This window comes from Varanus komodoensis, unplaced genomic scaffold (genome assembly GCF_004798865.1).
Source record: "Varanus komodoensis strain SLA01 unplaced genomic scaffold, ASM479886v1 scaffold37, whole genome shotgun sequence".
Classification (NCBI taxonomy): domain Eukaryota; kingdom Metazoa; phylum Chordata; class Lepidosauria; order Squamata; family Varanidae; genus Varanus; species Varanus komodoensis.
This window is the reverse complement of record NW_025335889.1, coordinates 8,405,098-8,421,345: the sequence shown is the minus strand read 5'-3', so window position 1 is coordinate 8,421,345 and position 16,248 is coordinate 8,405,098. Positions and strand designations below refer to the sequence as shown.

The following is a 16,248-nucleotide window of genomic DNA, read 5'->3' as shown; positions in this document are numbered from 1 at the left end:
GGAAATAATTCCCATGGAAATAAATGGAACCTAGATTCATTTAAAGACCATGATCTAATACTGTGACTGTGTGGAAGCTGGGCTTCTCCATTGTGTAATCAGAATAATGCTAGTGAATATCTTTAAAAGTTATGGAAGACATCTACAATTGATACTTCTGTAGAAGTCAAATATTCTAAGTTATACTAATAACTATTCAATATGAAAACTTACCTTTGCACTAAGTACCTCATTAAATGTATAAGAAAATATTTATCTAATAAGATTTTATTATCTTATTTGATTTATTACATTTACTGTATATCCTGCCTTCCTCAAGGCAGCTTACATAATTTTCTCAATTTTATCCTCACAACAGCAACCCTGTGAGGTACATGTTTACTATGTTTGTTGTAATATTAATTAGTGTTGTATTCTTACTAACTAGTATATTTGTCATATCTGCAATAAAATTAATTTAAAACACAAATATTGTGTTCTTCAAAATTTGCATTCTATAGGTTTCATATACAAACTGTTAATTTATTTGAAGTCCAGGAGCACCCTCAAGCTACACACTTCCTTGATTTCCCATCTCACAGACATTGCTAGTCACTGATTTGCTGGTCACTGAGGCCAATTTCAGACAATACAGTAAGCAAGATGTAATCAAATTTCCAGAATATGGTAACCTGACAAATACATGGTAATATGCAGTTTTGTGCATAACAATCCCTTTAAATAAGACATATACTATGTTTGTTTCACTATTCAATTAATAGTGTTTCAGGATAATTAGAAAAAGTGAAATAAAGAAAATAAAGTAAATGCCCAGAAATATAGTTTAACTTCTCATTCACAGTAGAAGAGAGTATTTCCCCCTCTCACTTTGGATCAGAAAGACTGCAATGAAATGCAAAAAAAAAGTTTAAGATTACTTAGGGCATTTTGTACTAAGTTAATTTTTAGATGGAATTACAAGAAAATGCATGCAGGATAGAAAAAGATGTCCTATTCTGTATGCACAAAGTGTCATTTGTAGATATTATCTAAACTGTTCCTAAGCCTCCCCAATTCACCAAAACATATGGGAAGTGAGGCCAGCTTTAGCAATTGCCATTTATTTTATGTGTGCTTGTGGGTGGAGTCATTTCTTTTGCAATTTTCCTAAATAAAACTTTAAAAAAAATGGAATTAGAGAAAATGGGAAGAGGCATACTGAACAAGATCTAGAAATGGTTTTTTTGAGACAATAATGTCTCTCCCAGGACAGGATTTATGCTGGATAATCTCTAGTTACAATACAAATATAGCTTCAATAGTTGTCAAGCAGCTAATTTATAACTGAATTGAATTCATTTGGTGCACCTAAAGATGGAAAACTAAGGTATTTTATGAGCAAACTCATACGACCTTTGTAGTACTACAGTTAGACTATGGCCTTCCTTTAAAATTATGCCTCGAAATATGAGTAGGATATCAAAGAATGACTTTGTGGAAAATAAAAAGAAAAATGCTTTCCTTGTTGCTAGGCATTGCCAGCTTATCCGAATCACTACTTCACAGTATGTGGTAGGCATGGTGGTCATAAAATGGGAGCGAGGAAACTCAGCTGACATGCCATGCTGGTTCAACGTGTGAGAGCCAGTGGTTCACATAGAAAGCATACACAGATGCAAAGAAAAATGGACTGCTTCAAAAACTTTGTTTCCAATACATGCCAGCAACGACTTCATAAAGTGGTGGTCATATATGAATTGAAACAAATCCTCAGACAACCCTTCTTCCCTGGGCAAATTTTTAATAACTTTGTCCATCTGAATGGATGGTCGAGAGGAAATGGCTGTCAGTGGGCATGCATGGTCAAGCCACACTTAGAAGGTTAATAATCACCTTGGATCTACTGCACCGCTCCTTCAAAAAAGAATAGAAAGGAAGTTTGTGGAAGCATCCCAGACATTTCACAGCTTGCAGAACTGGAATCAATGGGAAACACCATGCACAGACAGACAAACTACACATTTTGTGCTTCTTTGGATACACGCACGCACACATTCATTTTGAAAATAGAGGTTGCACAAGATGCCTTCATAATTGACTATTCCAGGATGAAAATAGCAGAAATTCAGTTTGATAACATTTTTATGTACATACATATAACAACTGATCATCTGAGGGAGTGGAAGTGCATGATAACTACCTTCCTCAAGACCTTCTTGAGTGAAATGACTTGCTCAGGTAGTACAATGTTGCCCTGTCTAAACTACAGACTATATTCCTTTCATTGTTAGAATGCCACTTTAACACTCAAGACTTCCAGAACAGAAAGCTTAAATTTGTAGTTCCATGAGGTACTGAAAATTCTGCTAGAGAGCACTACCCTGCCCCACAAACTCTCAGAACTACAAGTCACACACGTTTTTTGGGAGGTGAAAAAAGGATCATGTTAACAGTGCAATATTGATATGACCAGTGACAGAACAGAGTCTAGAACTCAGGACTTCCAATTGTCTCTTAATATATTTATGCAATTGTACATCACTAATGAGAATACAGAATGTTCTATATCCTTCACACACCCATCAAACCAGAAGGAAAGGTACCAGTGGGGATGAGAAAGATTCGTGTGATTGTGTACTACAACCACTGGAAGCAAACACTCATAAAAACATAATATGTGGTTCCCATGGGTCCTAGCAAATGTATGAAGAATGAGCCCTCAATTCTTGGGATGACTATATTAATGTCATTAAACAAACCAGCAGGCCTAAACTACCTCAATATACATAAAATATGCTCCAATAAAGTGCTATCTTTTTGGCAGAAGACACCTAAACACCGCCAAATCATAGAAAATTAGAGATTGTTGAAACTTACCTTCTCTTGATTGTAAGCATTGCTCCCAGAAGGATAATTACAAACATCAGAAGACCAGCTATAACTCCTGCCATTTTCACAGTGCTGTCAACCTGCTTTTCGGGCTCCACTGAATTGGAATTCTGTGTAGAAGCTCCTTAAGAGGTTGCAGAAAAGAGGGAAATAACAACAAGGTATTGTTGAAATATCCCAGGCAAATCAGTTTTCAACAACACAGCAACTGAGAACAACATTTCAAAAGACCAATTCTGCATTTGACCTTGAGAGAAAAGAAACTGTAACTCCATCCCACATGTGATGTGATGTTATGAGAGTTGTTGGGGTTTTTTTCCATTGATATTATTCAAGTCATGGATATTATTCAGTCATACACTGACTCATTGGTCAGTGGAAAACACTTTTCCATTTAGCAAGCTTAGCAAATGCTACAAAATTTATAGTAAACTCTTTTTGCATTTCCTCCTCCAAGGGTAATATTATCACCACTGGCCTATTATTGTATTTACTAGGCTTACAGACTCTAGGCATACAGATGTCTCATCGGTATGTAACTCCTCATCATGAGATGTAACTCCTCATCATGACAATCGAGGGCAATCTAATCTGTGTGAAAACCGAAACAAAATAGTGGGACACAGTTTTCTTCTGCACTTAACATGTTGTTTGTTAGAAGGTTGTCTCTCAGCTTGTTCCTGCAGGAATAATAAGATGACTAGAAAATATATTGTCACCTCAGGTACCAGGGGCTTCAACAATTGCCCTGCCTCCTCAGTGCCACCACCACCTGTAGCAGAACACCAATTACCAAGGCTTGGCAGTTAGAGTGTTATCAACTTTGCCCTGCCTACTTGTTTGCTAGGACTTGAATGGCTGCCTTAACTTTGTATCCTTTTCTGCCCAGCCAGAAAATCATTCATATTAACTGACTTGTCTCAGTGACTGAAGTCACTGTCAGAAATTTCAACAGCTCTCATGATTATGCCTCTGTCATAACTGGACACTAGAACTCCATCTTAAGAACCAGCCTGTGGTCTGCTGTTTCAAGCCACTGTTTTCAAGCATCCTCTATTAGAAGAGCATGTAAAAATGCGCTATTTCAGCCATTCACTACAATTGTCTGTTCTGTATCAGAGTGGAACTTTGCATAGCCTTTCAGATTCCAAATAAACCATGAGATAGATGAAAATGGCAAAACTGGAATATAAGTCCCTGGAGGCATTCGAAGGAAATCAAGTGAAGCTGGTAGCAAAGGGAGAAGACAGAGCACCAGCAAAAGAATGATTTTTCAGCTATCAATCTACAGCAGAGGAGTCTAATTGGCATTCAGTTTCATTTTTTATTATAAGCCATTTTGAGTGCCTGTGTGAAAAAAATGAATAAATAAATGAGAGATTGGATCTGCAAAGTAGGTTTGGCTACACAGCACTTATAGAAAGAGGGATTGTGTGCACTCCATTTCAAAACCATGCTACACTTCTATGTATTTGATGGCTTTCTATAGCTCATTTTCCTGCCTTAACAGTAACCAACTCCTCCAATTGATGTAAACTAGTTTGGGGGATAGAAAATAGAAGCTGATGATCAATTAGAAACAAAGGTAAAAAACATTACGGTCATAAGGGAAACAGAAAGAATGTCCCTAGTCCCATGAAAATGATTGTGACAGGTCTGATACATTGAATTGAAAGGAAATGGCCTTCACAAGTTGTTAATTTGTTCTCATAAAAATCTTCCTAGAACTACAGCTAAACTTCCTCTGATTAATGGATATCCCAATTTCTTCAGAGGAGTCTACTATATTATGTTCTAGAGAACTTGCAGTGTAGTTGGATCAAGCTTGCTACTAAGAAGCTGGAGCCAGGAACACTATCCACAGGGAAAGGGCCAGATCAATGCACCTGTACATAATCTGGGACCTTGTAATGCTTTCCTGGGTGGAATGTATCCCAGTGAGTGTCACTGAGAAGTACCAAATGGAAAGTGGAAGCCGTTTTTTCCTCTGCTTTAGGTTCCCATATATTTGGGCACTGGATTTGCTTGAAGCAGATTCCCCAAATCGGCCACAAAAAGACACTCTGCCAGACTTTTCAAAGATGCAATGAGAACTTCCTATTGCCATCCTCACTCAAAGACCTAAGTGGATGCTATGCACCATATACCTGGAGCAAATTTATATCATTAGTTACAAAGCTTGCCAAAAACTTCCTGCCTGAGGTTTTGCAATGCTTTCTCAAATTTTCTATATCACCACTTTTTTGTTTGTGCCTTCAAAGAGCCCAAGGCACTGTACATGATGCTCTTCTTGCTTTTATCCTCACAAAAACTCTGTGAGGTGGGACAGGCTGAGCGTCAGTGATCGACCAAAGTTACTCACTCAGCTTTATGTCAAGTGGGCACCAGAAATAGTTCTCCCAAATCCAAGCCCAATGCTTTAACCACTACACTTCTCTACTCATGTGTATAATATATTCATATTAATTAATAGTTAATTAATATGAATATATTATACTGGTCCTGTAATTAATACATTCATTGCAGGACCAGTTTGAGCTGCTGTCTCTTGTTAAAGGGTAACATATTAAGAAAAATGGAAAAGAAATATGGTGGCATGACATTGATCAGGGTAATTTCAGATGCAAATGTATTTCAATGAGTGCATAAGTGATTCTTGTTCTCCCTACTCATCACTCTGGCCCACAGTAGATACAGAATACTCTATCAGAAATCATCATTAATTATTATAACAGTTCTACATGATTCCCTTCTTCTGCATTTTATTCTATTTTATTTTCAAGGAACCAGTCCTACTCTATCTAGGCTTCATCTGGTTTAACTTTTCCAGAAGATGTGGACTGTGTGATGCAAAATGAAGCTTTTTGCAAAGGGAAAACTACTGCTACAAATCTCATGAAAACTATTCTGTGTGTGTGTGTGTGTGTGTGTGTGTGTGTGTGTGTGTGTGTTGCAAATGAAGGAATTCCTTTATCAATGAAGGAATTTGGGACTATAATTAGTATCACCAACTCAGAGCTTTTCACCAGTGAAAAGGTGTCCTCTTTGTGTAGAGCAAGTGTAGGTGGAAGAAACCATCCTGCTCCTGTCGCCAGATTTTTTCAGCAGCAGAGTTTACCTCTCCACTGAAACAACACTGTGGTGGAAAAAACGAATTTGGGATATACTTCTTCTGAGCTCAGTTTCTTGCCCTTGGTTAGCTCCTTTACAGAAGGAAGGAAGTAGAAAGCTTCCTTTGTTCTATCAAACTTCAAATACTATAACTTTGACTTGAATGTTTCCCTCTGGTGGTAGGATGGGGTCAGGAGGACATTGCACATGTCCCACCAGTTTGGATGGTTTATGAACATTTTTTCAAGAGAAAATTTTTACTACTACAACATAAACATGCAAACAATTCTTTGTCTGTGGGGGGAGCAAAACTAAGGCGTAACATTACTGGTAGGAAATGGTTGCCTTGTCCTGTCCTGATTTGTCAGCATCAAGTACTGTATATGAATAGCAACACCTACTGCGCCCGGCAGCCTACGCCGGAGGAGGGCCGCCTCCTCGCTGTGTAAGACCGCGCCGCGCCGGAGGGGAGCCGCTGCCTGGCCGCGTAAGACCGCGCCGCCATCCACCGCCCACTTGGCTGCTCCGCCACGCCCCAGCACGTGTGGCAGGCGTGCTTCGGATGAGGCGGGGGACGCAGGGCCAGCGGCTACAAAGGGCGTCGGCCAAAGGACAGTTGCCGCCGTTCGGGTGGCCGAGCAGGGGGCGGGGCTGGCCAGGGGCTTGCGCTTGGCAATGGTAGGCCCTCCTGCTGGGCTGTGAGTGAGGGGTGAGAGTGTGTGTGTGTGTGTGTGTGTGTGTGTGTGTTTTTAGTAGTATTTTAAATCTTTTTATGGAGTCGTCCCTGGCCATGCTGCCGCTTATGTTTCCTGGGGAGCGCACGGGTGCCGCCATTGAGGTGGTTATGGGCAGGGGACGTAACAGCGTTGGGAGCTTAACGTGTCCGCATAGAAGAAGGAGGGACAGATGGCTGACACCTGTCCCTACTTCTGGTTTTGCTCCCAGCCAGAGGGTGCCAGGGAGTCTCGTCAGTCGCCCCTCCAGCCTGACGGTGCTGTTGCTTAATGCCAGGTCGGTCAATAACAAATCTGCCCTCATCCAGGACCTGATTGTGGATGAGGGGGCCGACCTGGTCTGCATAACGGAGACCTGGGCGGGAGAGGGGGGGGATGTTGCCCTCTCCCAAGTGTGCCCGCCCGGGTATCTGGTCCAGCACTGCTCACGGCTGGAGGGGAGGGGAGGGGGGGTCGCTTTGGTATACCGAGCCTCCATCTCCCTCACGGGACTTCCGGTCCCTTCGAGACCAGGGCTGGAGTGTCTCTATTTGGTGTTGGGCGACCGAGACAGACTGGGGATTCTGTTGGTGTACCGCGCACCCTTCTGCCCAACAGTCTCCCTGCCTGAGCTGACGGAGACTGTCTCGGACCTGGTGTTGAGGACCCCCAGGATGTTGGTCCTGGGGGACTTCAATCTCCATGCCGAGGCTAGTCTGACCGGGGCGGCTCAGGACTTCATGGCCTCCATGACGGCCATGGGGCTGTCTCAACATGTCACCGGCCCCACCCATGAACGGGGACACACTCTGGACCTGGTTTTCTCGACGGGGCAGGAAGAGGGTGGTCTGAGGGTGAGTAATTCATGCTTGACTCCCCTGTCATGGTCAGATCACTTCCTGGTGAGATTTATGCTCGAGAGCGACTTCTCCCTCTGTAAGGGTGCGGACCCGATTATGTGGGTCCGCCCCCGGAGCCGGATGGATCCAGAAGGATTCCTGAAGGCCCTGGGGGAGTTTCCGGCTGACAAGACGGGTGCTCCTGTCGAGGCTCTGGTCGAACTGTGGAATGGGGAGATGACCAGGGCTGTAGACACGATCGCTCCTAAGCGTCCTCTCCCACCGGGCAGAGCCCGCTCTTCCCCTTGGTATACTCCTGAATTGAGGGCGATGAAGCAGGTTGGGAGACGACTAGAGCGTAGGTGGAGGAAATCACGAGATGAATCTGACCGAACACACTTAAGAGCCCACTATCGGGCCTATGCTGTGGCGGTGAGGGCGGCAAAAAAGAGATTCTTTTCCGCTTCCATTGCCTCCTCACAATGCCGTCCGGCGGAGCTCTTTCGAGTGGTGCAAGGCCTGGTCCGTCCAGGTCCAAAGGAAGACCTGATTCCACCCTCAAAGGCCCGCTGTGACGACTTTGCCAGGCATTTCAGGGAGAAAATCGCTCAGATTCGTCACGAGCTGGACACCACTATTGATTCAGAGGTTTCAAAGGAGACACCAATGCTGCCGTCTGGTCCAGATTTATTGGATGAATTTCAGTTATTGCGGCCCGATGATGTGGACAAGGTGCTTGGGCGAGTACGTCCAACCACTTGCCTTTTGGACCCTTGCCCGTCTTGGTTAATAAATGATTCCAAGCACGGGATTGGAACCTGGATCTTGGAAGTGGTTAACGCTTCTCTGAGGGAGGGTCGGGTGCCGGCCCCTTTGAAGGAGGCGGTAGTCCGACCGGTCCTGAAGAAGGCGTCACTGGATCCAGAGATGGCCACTAATTATAGACCAGTGGCCAACATCCCGTTTCTGGGCAAGGTGTTAGAACGAGTGGTGGCGGGACAACTCCAAGCACTCTTGGATGAAACTGATTATCTGGACCCATTGCAGTCCGGCTTCAGACCCGGGTACGGTACTGAATCTGCCTTGGTCGCCCTGTATGATGACCTGTGCAGGGAGAAGGACAGGGGGAGTGCGTCCCTGTTGGTTCTGCTGGACCTCTCAGCAGCTTTCGATACCATCGACCATGGTATCCTTCTGGATAGGCTTGCGGGATTGGGGGTTGGAGGCACTGCTTTGCAGTGGTTCCGCTCCTATCTCAATGGCCGGTTCCAGAAGGTGGTGCTGGGGGACTATGGCTCTGCGCCATGGCAGCTATGCCATGGAGTACCGCAGGGGTCCATTTTGTCCCCTTTGCTGTTCAACATATACATGAAACCGCTGGGAGAGGTCATCAGGAGGTGTGGGCTGCGGAACCATCAGTACGCTGATGATACCCAGCTCTACCTCTCGTTTTCCACCAATCCAGGTGAGGCAGTGGCTGTGCTGAACCGGTGCCTGGCCGAGGTAATGGGCTGGATGAGGGCCAATAAACTGAAGCTCAATCCAGACAAGACGGAGGTCCTGTTGGTTGGTGGATCGGGCTTCGGAGAGGGTGAATTGAACCTTGTCCTGAATGGGGTTGCACTCCCTCTTAGGGACAAGGTCCGCAGCTTGGGAGTGCTCCTCGACCCAGAGCTTTCACTGGAAGCTCAGGTAACAGCAGTGGCGAGGAGTGCTTTCCTCCAGCTTCGGCTAATTCATCAGCTGCGCCCCTATCTGGAGAATGACTGCCTTGCGACAGTGACACATGCGTTGGTGACTTCCCGTTTGGACTTCTGCAACGCGCTCTACGTGGGGCTACCCTTGAAGACGGTCCGGATACTTCAATTGGTCCAAAATAGAGCTGCCAGGCTGCTGACGGGGACTGGACGTTATGTTCACATGACTCCAGTTCTCCGTCAGCTTCACTGGCTTCCCATTGAAGTCCGGGCCCAATTCAAGGTGTTGGTTATGACCTATAAAGCCCTAAACGGCTTGGGTCCTGGTTACCTGAAGGAGCGCTTACATCCTTATATGCCCAGCCGCCCCCTGAGATCGGCGGGAGAGGCCCTTCTCCGGGAGCCCTCCATGGAAGAAGTTAGGAGGGTGGTTACTCGGAGGAGGGCTTTCTCAGCGGTGGCGCCTAAGTTATGGAATGCGCTCCCCAGAGAGGTCCGCCTGGCGCCGTCGTTATTTGTTTTTCGGCGCCAGGCAAAGACCTTTTTATTTAAGCAGTATTTTAAATGTTAATATTATTGAATTTTATTTGGCCAGGGCGGCTTGTTTTATAGTGTATATTTGTATTTTATTGTATATATTTTAAAATGTTATTTTAAATTTTTTGTTGTAAGCCGCCCCGAGGCTTCGGCGAATGGGGCGGCATAAAAATGTTTTAATAAATAAATAAATAAATAAATAAATATGAGCATGTGTTCCTGCAGGGTCAGGTGCAGATTTTGTAGGGTCCTTGAATGTGAAAGCCATCAGTACCTCCCTTCTTCCTCAGTAAGGCTACCATCTCACAGCCATTGTCACCACCAACTATTTTTCCTCACCTTCTTTCTCATTATTACAGCCACCTGCCTACTTGACAGGCAAAAAGCTAGCAGCATATACTGCTTCTCCTTTTCCCTGCAACCATCGACCAGACTGGAGCCAGAGGCCCTTGGAAAGGCTGCTTGCAATGCAAAAGACAAGAGTAATTGCAGGGGATTTCTGTATGCCCTCAGCAGCATGTTCAACCATGACTACTTTTGATGCCAGTCTTATCTTTGTGCATACCACTCTTCATTCAAATATTTAGATTTAAATTGTCTGACTCTGTTCCTCAGCTCTTAGCAGCTAAAATGGTCTATTTTTGGTCTTCTGTTGTTTTTATTTATTGTGTCTTTTACTGTATTGTTTTAACCTAGTCTGTTAATTCTTGAGAACTGTCTTGATAAGTAGGAGATTGAAAGGCATAATTGAAATGTTTCAGATAAAGGAGTAAATTTGCAAAGAGAAGTAGTAAGAGAACATTCCCTATTTCTTCCTGAAACTCTGTGACTGAACACATGTTCTGCACAGAAAGAGTTCCAGGTTCAGCCCTGACAACAGCTGGGCTTTTGTTTGAAACCTTGAAGAGGTGATTCCAGTCATTGTATGACCTTGAGTAAGATGCATGTTATGTTCCTACTTGGTTCGTTGGTCTAAAACATTGAATCAGGGATGTTTTAATACACATCCTATACCGTAAGATCATACCATCTAGTAGATTTCATCACTACCAACTACATTCTATTGTACAAGTTAATGCTGCATTTCATTCATTCTAATGTGATTAGGAGAATTCTGTAAAGATGCTTAGATGATGCCAAGAATTAGTTGATCCCTGAAATACTGAGAAAACCAAAGTAGTTAAATATTAATGATGGGATTATTAAATACTTCATCCATGATTGTTAGTATCTGAGAAAAACATCTAGAACAACATGTGTTTAAGCCATTTAGTTGGTAAAAATAGAAATATGGAGGTGGGAAGGATTTGATGCCATTCCTGCAACCATCAGACACTTTTCAAAACATTCAATTTAACAGTTTCTGAGTTGCTCGTATACTGCACACATACATAGTGATAATTGGGCATTAATAGACAGTTTCTTAACCATGCATGTATGCCACTCCATGTAAACCCGACCTAGGGCATGTGGAAGTTCTGAGAAAAATGGCAACATTGTCTCTCTTTGCAGCTCCCCCAGTACCACCTGCAAAACTAAGGTAATGTTCTGTCTCCCTCTGCGAAGCTTTCATATTATGACTGCACATAAGACAGTGAATGTACATGAGTCATCTGCGTCCCACCTACCACTGCCTCCAGTCTTAGCTTAGCCAAACAAAATTGAACCATACAAGATCAGAACTAATATGCAAGTTGATGTGCTTCCTGCTGGTGCAGCACCACCACTGGATATAACCCATAGAGGTCAGAGCCATAGTAACAGTTGCTACTATGCCAGAAGAATAAGATTAATGAAGATGCTAGCATCATCACAGCAACTAAAGGTCACAATGAAGGAAACCTCCTATCACATGCTGTAATCGGGCACTTACAATAAATTATTTCAATGCATTATCAGAGATGGGCTGGATTCGAATGAAATGGCAACCCAGCATGGGTAACTAATCACACTGGGCTGCCATGTTGTGTTATATGAACCTGGACTGCAAGGTGGCTTCCTTTGGGGCAATAAGCTACCCAGACAACCCCATGACTTGTAGGGATTGCTGTGGATTGCTCTGCTGTCCAAAACCAGGTGATTTAACCACAGTGGATTGCAGGAAAAAGAAGCAGAAGCAGGAGTGGCAAGAGATATCATTCTTGCCACTCTTGCTGAGTTTGCTTACACCACCAACAGCAAAGCTGCTTCAACAATAACTAAGTGGCACTTTGGAGCACCTATGACTAGGTTAGACTTCCCGCTCCGCCACCAACTCCTTTTCTGTCGCCACATCTATTTTCCTTTTTTATGTTTTTGCAAACTTTACCGGTAACCACTGATAGCCCCTTCAAAAGTGTTGCTTACTCAATGTTGTGAACAGTCTTTTTCTTTTCTAATAGCTGCCTCTTTCTTTTACCATTATTAAGGCTGTTGTAGTGCTTTGATGTGTTATACCTGAAGTAAGACCTTTAGGAAGCAATCCTATGCACAGGGAGACCAAAAAGAAAAGAAGAAAGCCTATTATTCCCAAAATGCCCCAACCATTTGTACCCCTTTTTGTTTGGTTTAACCATGCATAGGATTGAATCTTTAATATATTTATCTTCATAATAATGGTTCTGTAAAGAGATGGGTTCCTAGAAAAACTTTTTCTAAGAAAATTAAGGCATAGTGCTTTAAGAATAGACCTGAGCTTCTTATGTGTTGGAAGCTTAACTTTCAGGAGGTTTTGTGGCAATAATATATTTTTATTACCGTTTGGAGTAACCCAGAAAGAATGAACAATTCTGATTCCTGTCTTTCAATGAATCAGCTTTGTTCCTTTCGCATCATGTCACCACACTTTCTGTAAAGCTGCTATGGTTTGCAAAGCATTAACAGAATGTCAATCTGGTGACTCTTCCCAGTTGTATTGTCTTCCAGAGCCGTGATCTTCCTTTCAGTTTGATGCTTACTTTTATCTTGATACAAGATAAAAGTGAGCATCTAGTCTTCTGGGTGAAGTCATGTACCTGGGCTCTCCAGCATTCTTGGCACCTTCAAGGTTCTCTGCCCCTGAGTTTTATTTTGCGAAGATTAAGAAATAAATAAATAACTTAGAGGGTGGCAGAGCATAAGGCTGCCCTCCACCGCCTTTGTAATTTTGGTTCCGCACAATGGTTTAGTGCTTAGAGCTCAGCTTTCAGAGCTCCCACCTCTACCTTCTAGACTAGTTCTTGGGCAAGTTAGTTTTATCTTAGTCTTATGGTCTTCCTTGCCTTTTTCCGTGTCAGCCTTGATGTTAAATAAATGTGTAAACAACAGTAGTATCATGTTTAATTCTTTACTAGACACATATCCAGAACAGGAACCAAGGAAATGATGCATCACCTCCTCTTAGAGTTAGGAATTCAAGTAGAGTTGAAGGCTAGTTTGGTAATGTAAGCAGATATTTCCAGACTGTTTTCATTGTCTTTCTGAATGCAGCAATACAATGTTACATTATTGCTTAACTACAATTTGTAGGCATTCAAAATGGATGTAGTTCTGACCCAGTACAAAATTATTAAAGAACCTCCTGTAAACAAATCAGACTAACATCATACTTGTTTCAACACAGAAGAAAAATTTGACATGACATTTTAGTGGGTGCCAAAATGTTTTCAATTTTATCACATTCCCTCTCCTGAACTGATAATCACCTGTACTCATGAGGCTGGGCGGGTTTCGGGTGGTCACCTGTTGCCTATTTATTACTGCTAAGAACAAGGAAAACGGTTCCCAGGCAGCATGCACAAGAGAGAAAAGAAAAAAAGAAATAGAAAATAAAAATGTGCCACTTAATAAAACTGCATTTTAATTCCAAGAACTTGTACTCAGAAAAAAATGAACCTTGAGAGATATGGATCCATTTATGAGCCCTCTGCCTTAGTTTCAATTAGGTGGTAAAATTAATGAAACACACTTTGAGAACACAGGAGGTAATTGTTTTCTCCTTAGCAAGAGGATGCAATTTTCACTAATAAAGTGTCAATACTAACATATATTGTTTGGGGAGAAAGGGAAAAAAATAAGTTCATGCCAAAAGAACCAATTGAATTAAAATGAGAACTTAAAATACGTATGATGAAGGCAAAGAAAGGGAAAAAAAGTGCTTCAAAATCCTTTTTTAATTAAAATTCTGTGGGAAAGAAGGGATAAATTGGGATTTAATTATCAGTTTGTTTTAAAAGAGTGTCTCTTTCACTAATGATATACATCCACATTGATATATAAGTTAGCTGTTGTTTTTATCCTTAGTTCAGTCCAACCTCCCTTAATTTAAACACAACTATTCTATCAAAGGATAGAAATGTGGATAAAAGATGCAAAAATGTAAGCCAGATAACATGAATGGTAAATAAAAGAAAGAAGGTCAGTGGGTTTGCATTTAAGGGGCAGAATATGCAGCTCCTGAGGAATGGATAACACAGAAAGACTTCTAATGTAAATGTGCCAATGTGAATGTAGAAAATATTAATGAAATATTCTGGAAGTATGGTTAGAGAAAGACTGGGATAAAGTAGAATGAGAAGGAACATCAGAGGCATACATATAGCTTTTAACATCCTATCAAGCTAACAGTGAAAAATGATTATTTATGTGTGACTTACTTTACCATTCCAGCACTCATTATAATGTACAGAGCAAAAACATTAGTCACTCACTATAAAGGACAAGTGTCCATCTAACAGTGCAGTCCTTTACATGTCTACTCAGAAGTAAGCCCATCTGAGTTCATATGAGACCCACTCTTAGATAAGCATTGCTCTATAAATTGCCATTGCCATTTTAACTGATTTAGCAACTCAGGTCTTATGTTCTTATCAAAGATGTGTTAACAGTCACTCCTAATTTATCACCCCATTGACAGGATGTGAATGAATCAACTATTCTGGGATGCAAAACTTGACTCTTGAATTGATCTCAGATGTTGTTGTAGTAGTTGTTGTTAGTTGCAAAGTCATGTCCGACTCATTGCGACCCCATGGACAACACTCCTCCAGGCCTTCCTGTCCTCCACCATCCCCCGGAGTCCACTTAAGCTCACACCAACTGCTTCAGTGACTCCATCCAGCCACCTCATCCTCTGCCGCCCCCTTCTTCTTTTACTGTCAATTGCCCTGCCTTTTGCTGATCTCAGATGTGGGGCTTACAAACCCAATATGAGGAAGAGGGGGTTCTATGCTGTTTTGTCTTTAGCATGTTTAACAGGAATGTTATTTAAAATTTTGCAGCATGCCAGTGGCAGCAGCAACAGAGATCTGGCAGCCTAAGTGCATGTATTCATACTGCTATCAGTGCCCTGTCGTGTGTTAGCCAGGGAACCCAACCCCCATGTGCATCAGTGGCTAGGGGTTGGAAGCAACCAGTGTATTCTCAATACACCCTTTGAATACTTGATGGCAATGGGTACCAATTGCCTAGACAGGGCTTGCAGGAAGGATGAATGCCAGCTGCAGTGACCAACACTTGGCAGATGGCCATGCCTTTGAGTTTGTGACTTTTTCTGAGCAGTAACAAAAATAAGAAAAATGGGGGGGAAGTAATAAGCTCCCACCTGAAGCTGAATTTATTGCACCATCCTACCCATAAATCATTTGCCCATCTCCCTCTTTTAAGATTTACTTCCGGATTTAATCAAAATGCTGTCATGTGACGGAACACTGGAGAGATACAAAATGAGCACAGGTTTAGTTCTGTATCTCTGAGAGATACAAAATTAGCACATTGTTGAAAGACTGTTATAGGGCTTTATGCCACACATTGTTGCTACCAAGGTAAACAGATGCAGTAAATAGATGAGGGCAGGCACCAATTTCTAATCCTTCGCTGTTTTGGATATTGCTTTTTAATGTTTACCTCATTCTGAGATGTTGGCACACCTTGGAGGGGCCTAACACTTCCTAGCAGGATAAGTACCCTGATAATTGAACAACAGGAGAGATGGCGAGCTGTTCTTCCTATATTGTTTAAGAAGGGGGGTGGACGGGAAATTACCAGTCATGTAGGGAAAGGGTGAAGCAAAGCAAAATTTTTATGCTACTTTGGGCCAAGCAGATCTGTGGTTTCCAAAGGAGAGGCAGAGATTCAAATAACAACAGAATACCAATTTGTCTCTTCATCATGTTGTCTTCTCTGTTGCAAAATCAAGAAATTAACTCTGACACACACGCTGAATTCCTTGGAGGGAGACTACCTGTGATAAACAGGACCATATTGACTTTAGGGGAAGAAAATATATGATTATTTTTAAGAAGATTGAGCATTCCATAGTTCTTTATCTGTGTTCAGAATCATGTCCCTGCCCTGAAAGGGATGGAAATTAGAGTGGGTATCAGGAGTGTCCTGACAAATATTCATACATTTGGAAATCTTAGTAGAATGGGGCATTGATGCTTGTAAGGCAAACGAATTGACCTTTCACATTCCAATGACTCTCTCTCTCTCTCTCTCTCTCTCTCTCTCTCTCCCTCTCTCTCT

The 16,248-nt window shown here is 42.4% G+C and overlaps 1 protein-coding gene across 1 annotated transcript in view; it reads right to left on the bottom strand.

Moving 5' to 3' along the window:
* The window catches only part of PTPRT (protein tyrosine phosphatase receptor type T), a 530,461-nt gene that overhangs the window by 122,589 nt on the left and 391,624 nt on the right, over positions 1-16,248 (bottom strand). Inside the window, exons 14-16 of the mRNA XM_044440227.1 lie at positions 13,428-13,484; positions 2,857-2,992; positions 1,873-1,893 (exon numbers count right to left, since the gene is read on the bottom strand). Of these exons, the coding sequence (XP_044296162.1) occupies positions 1,873-1,893; positions 2,857-2,992; positions 13,428-13,484 (214 nt within the window). The remainder of the gene's footprint in view (positions 1-1,872; positions 1,894-2,856; positions 2,993-13,427; positions 13,485-16,248) is intronic.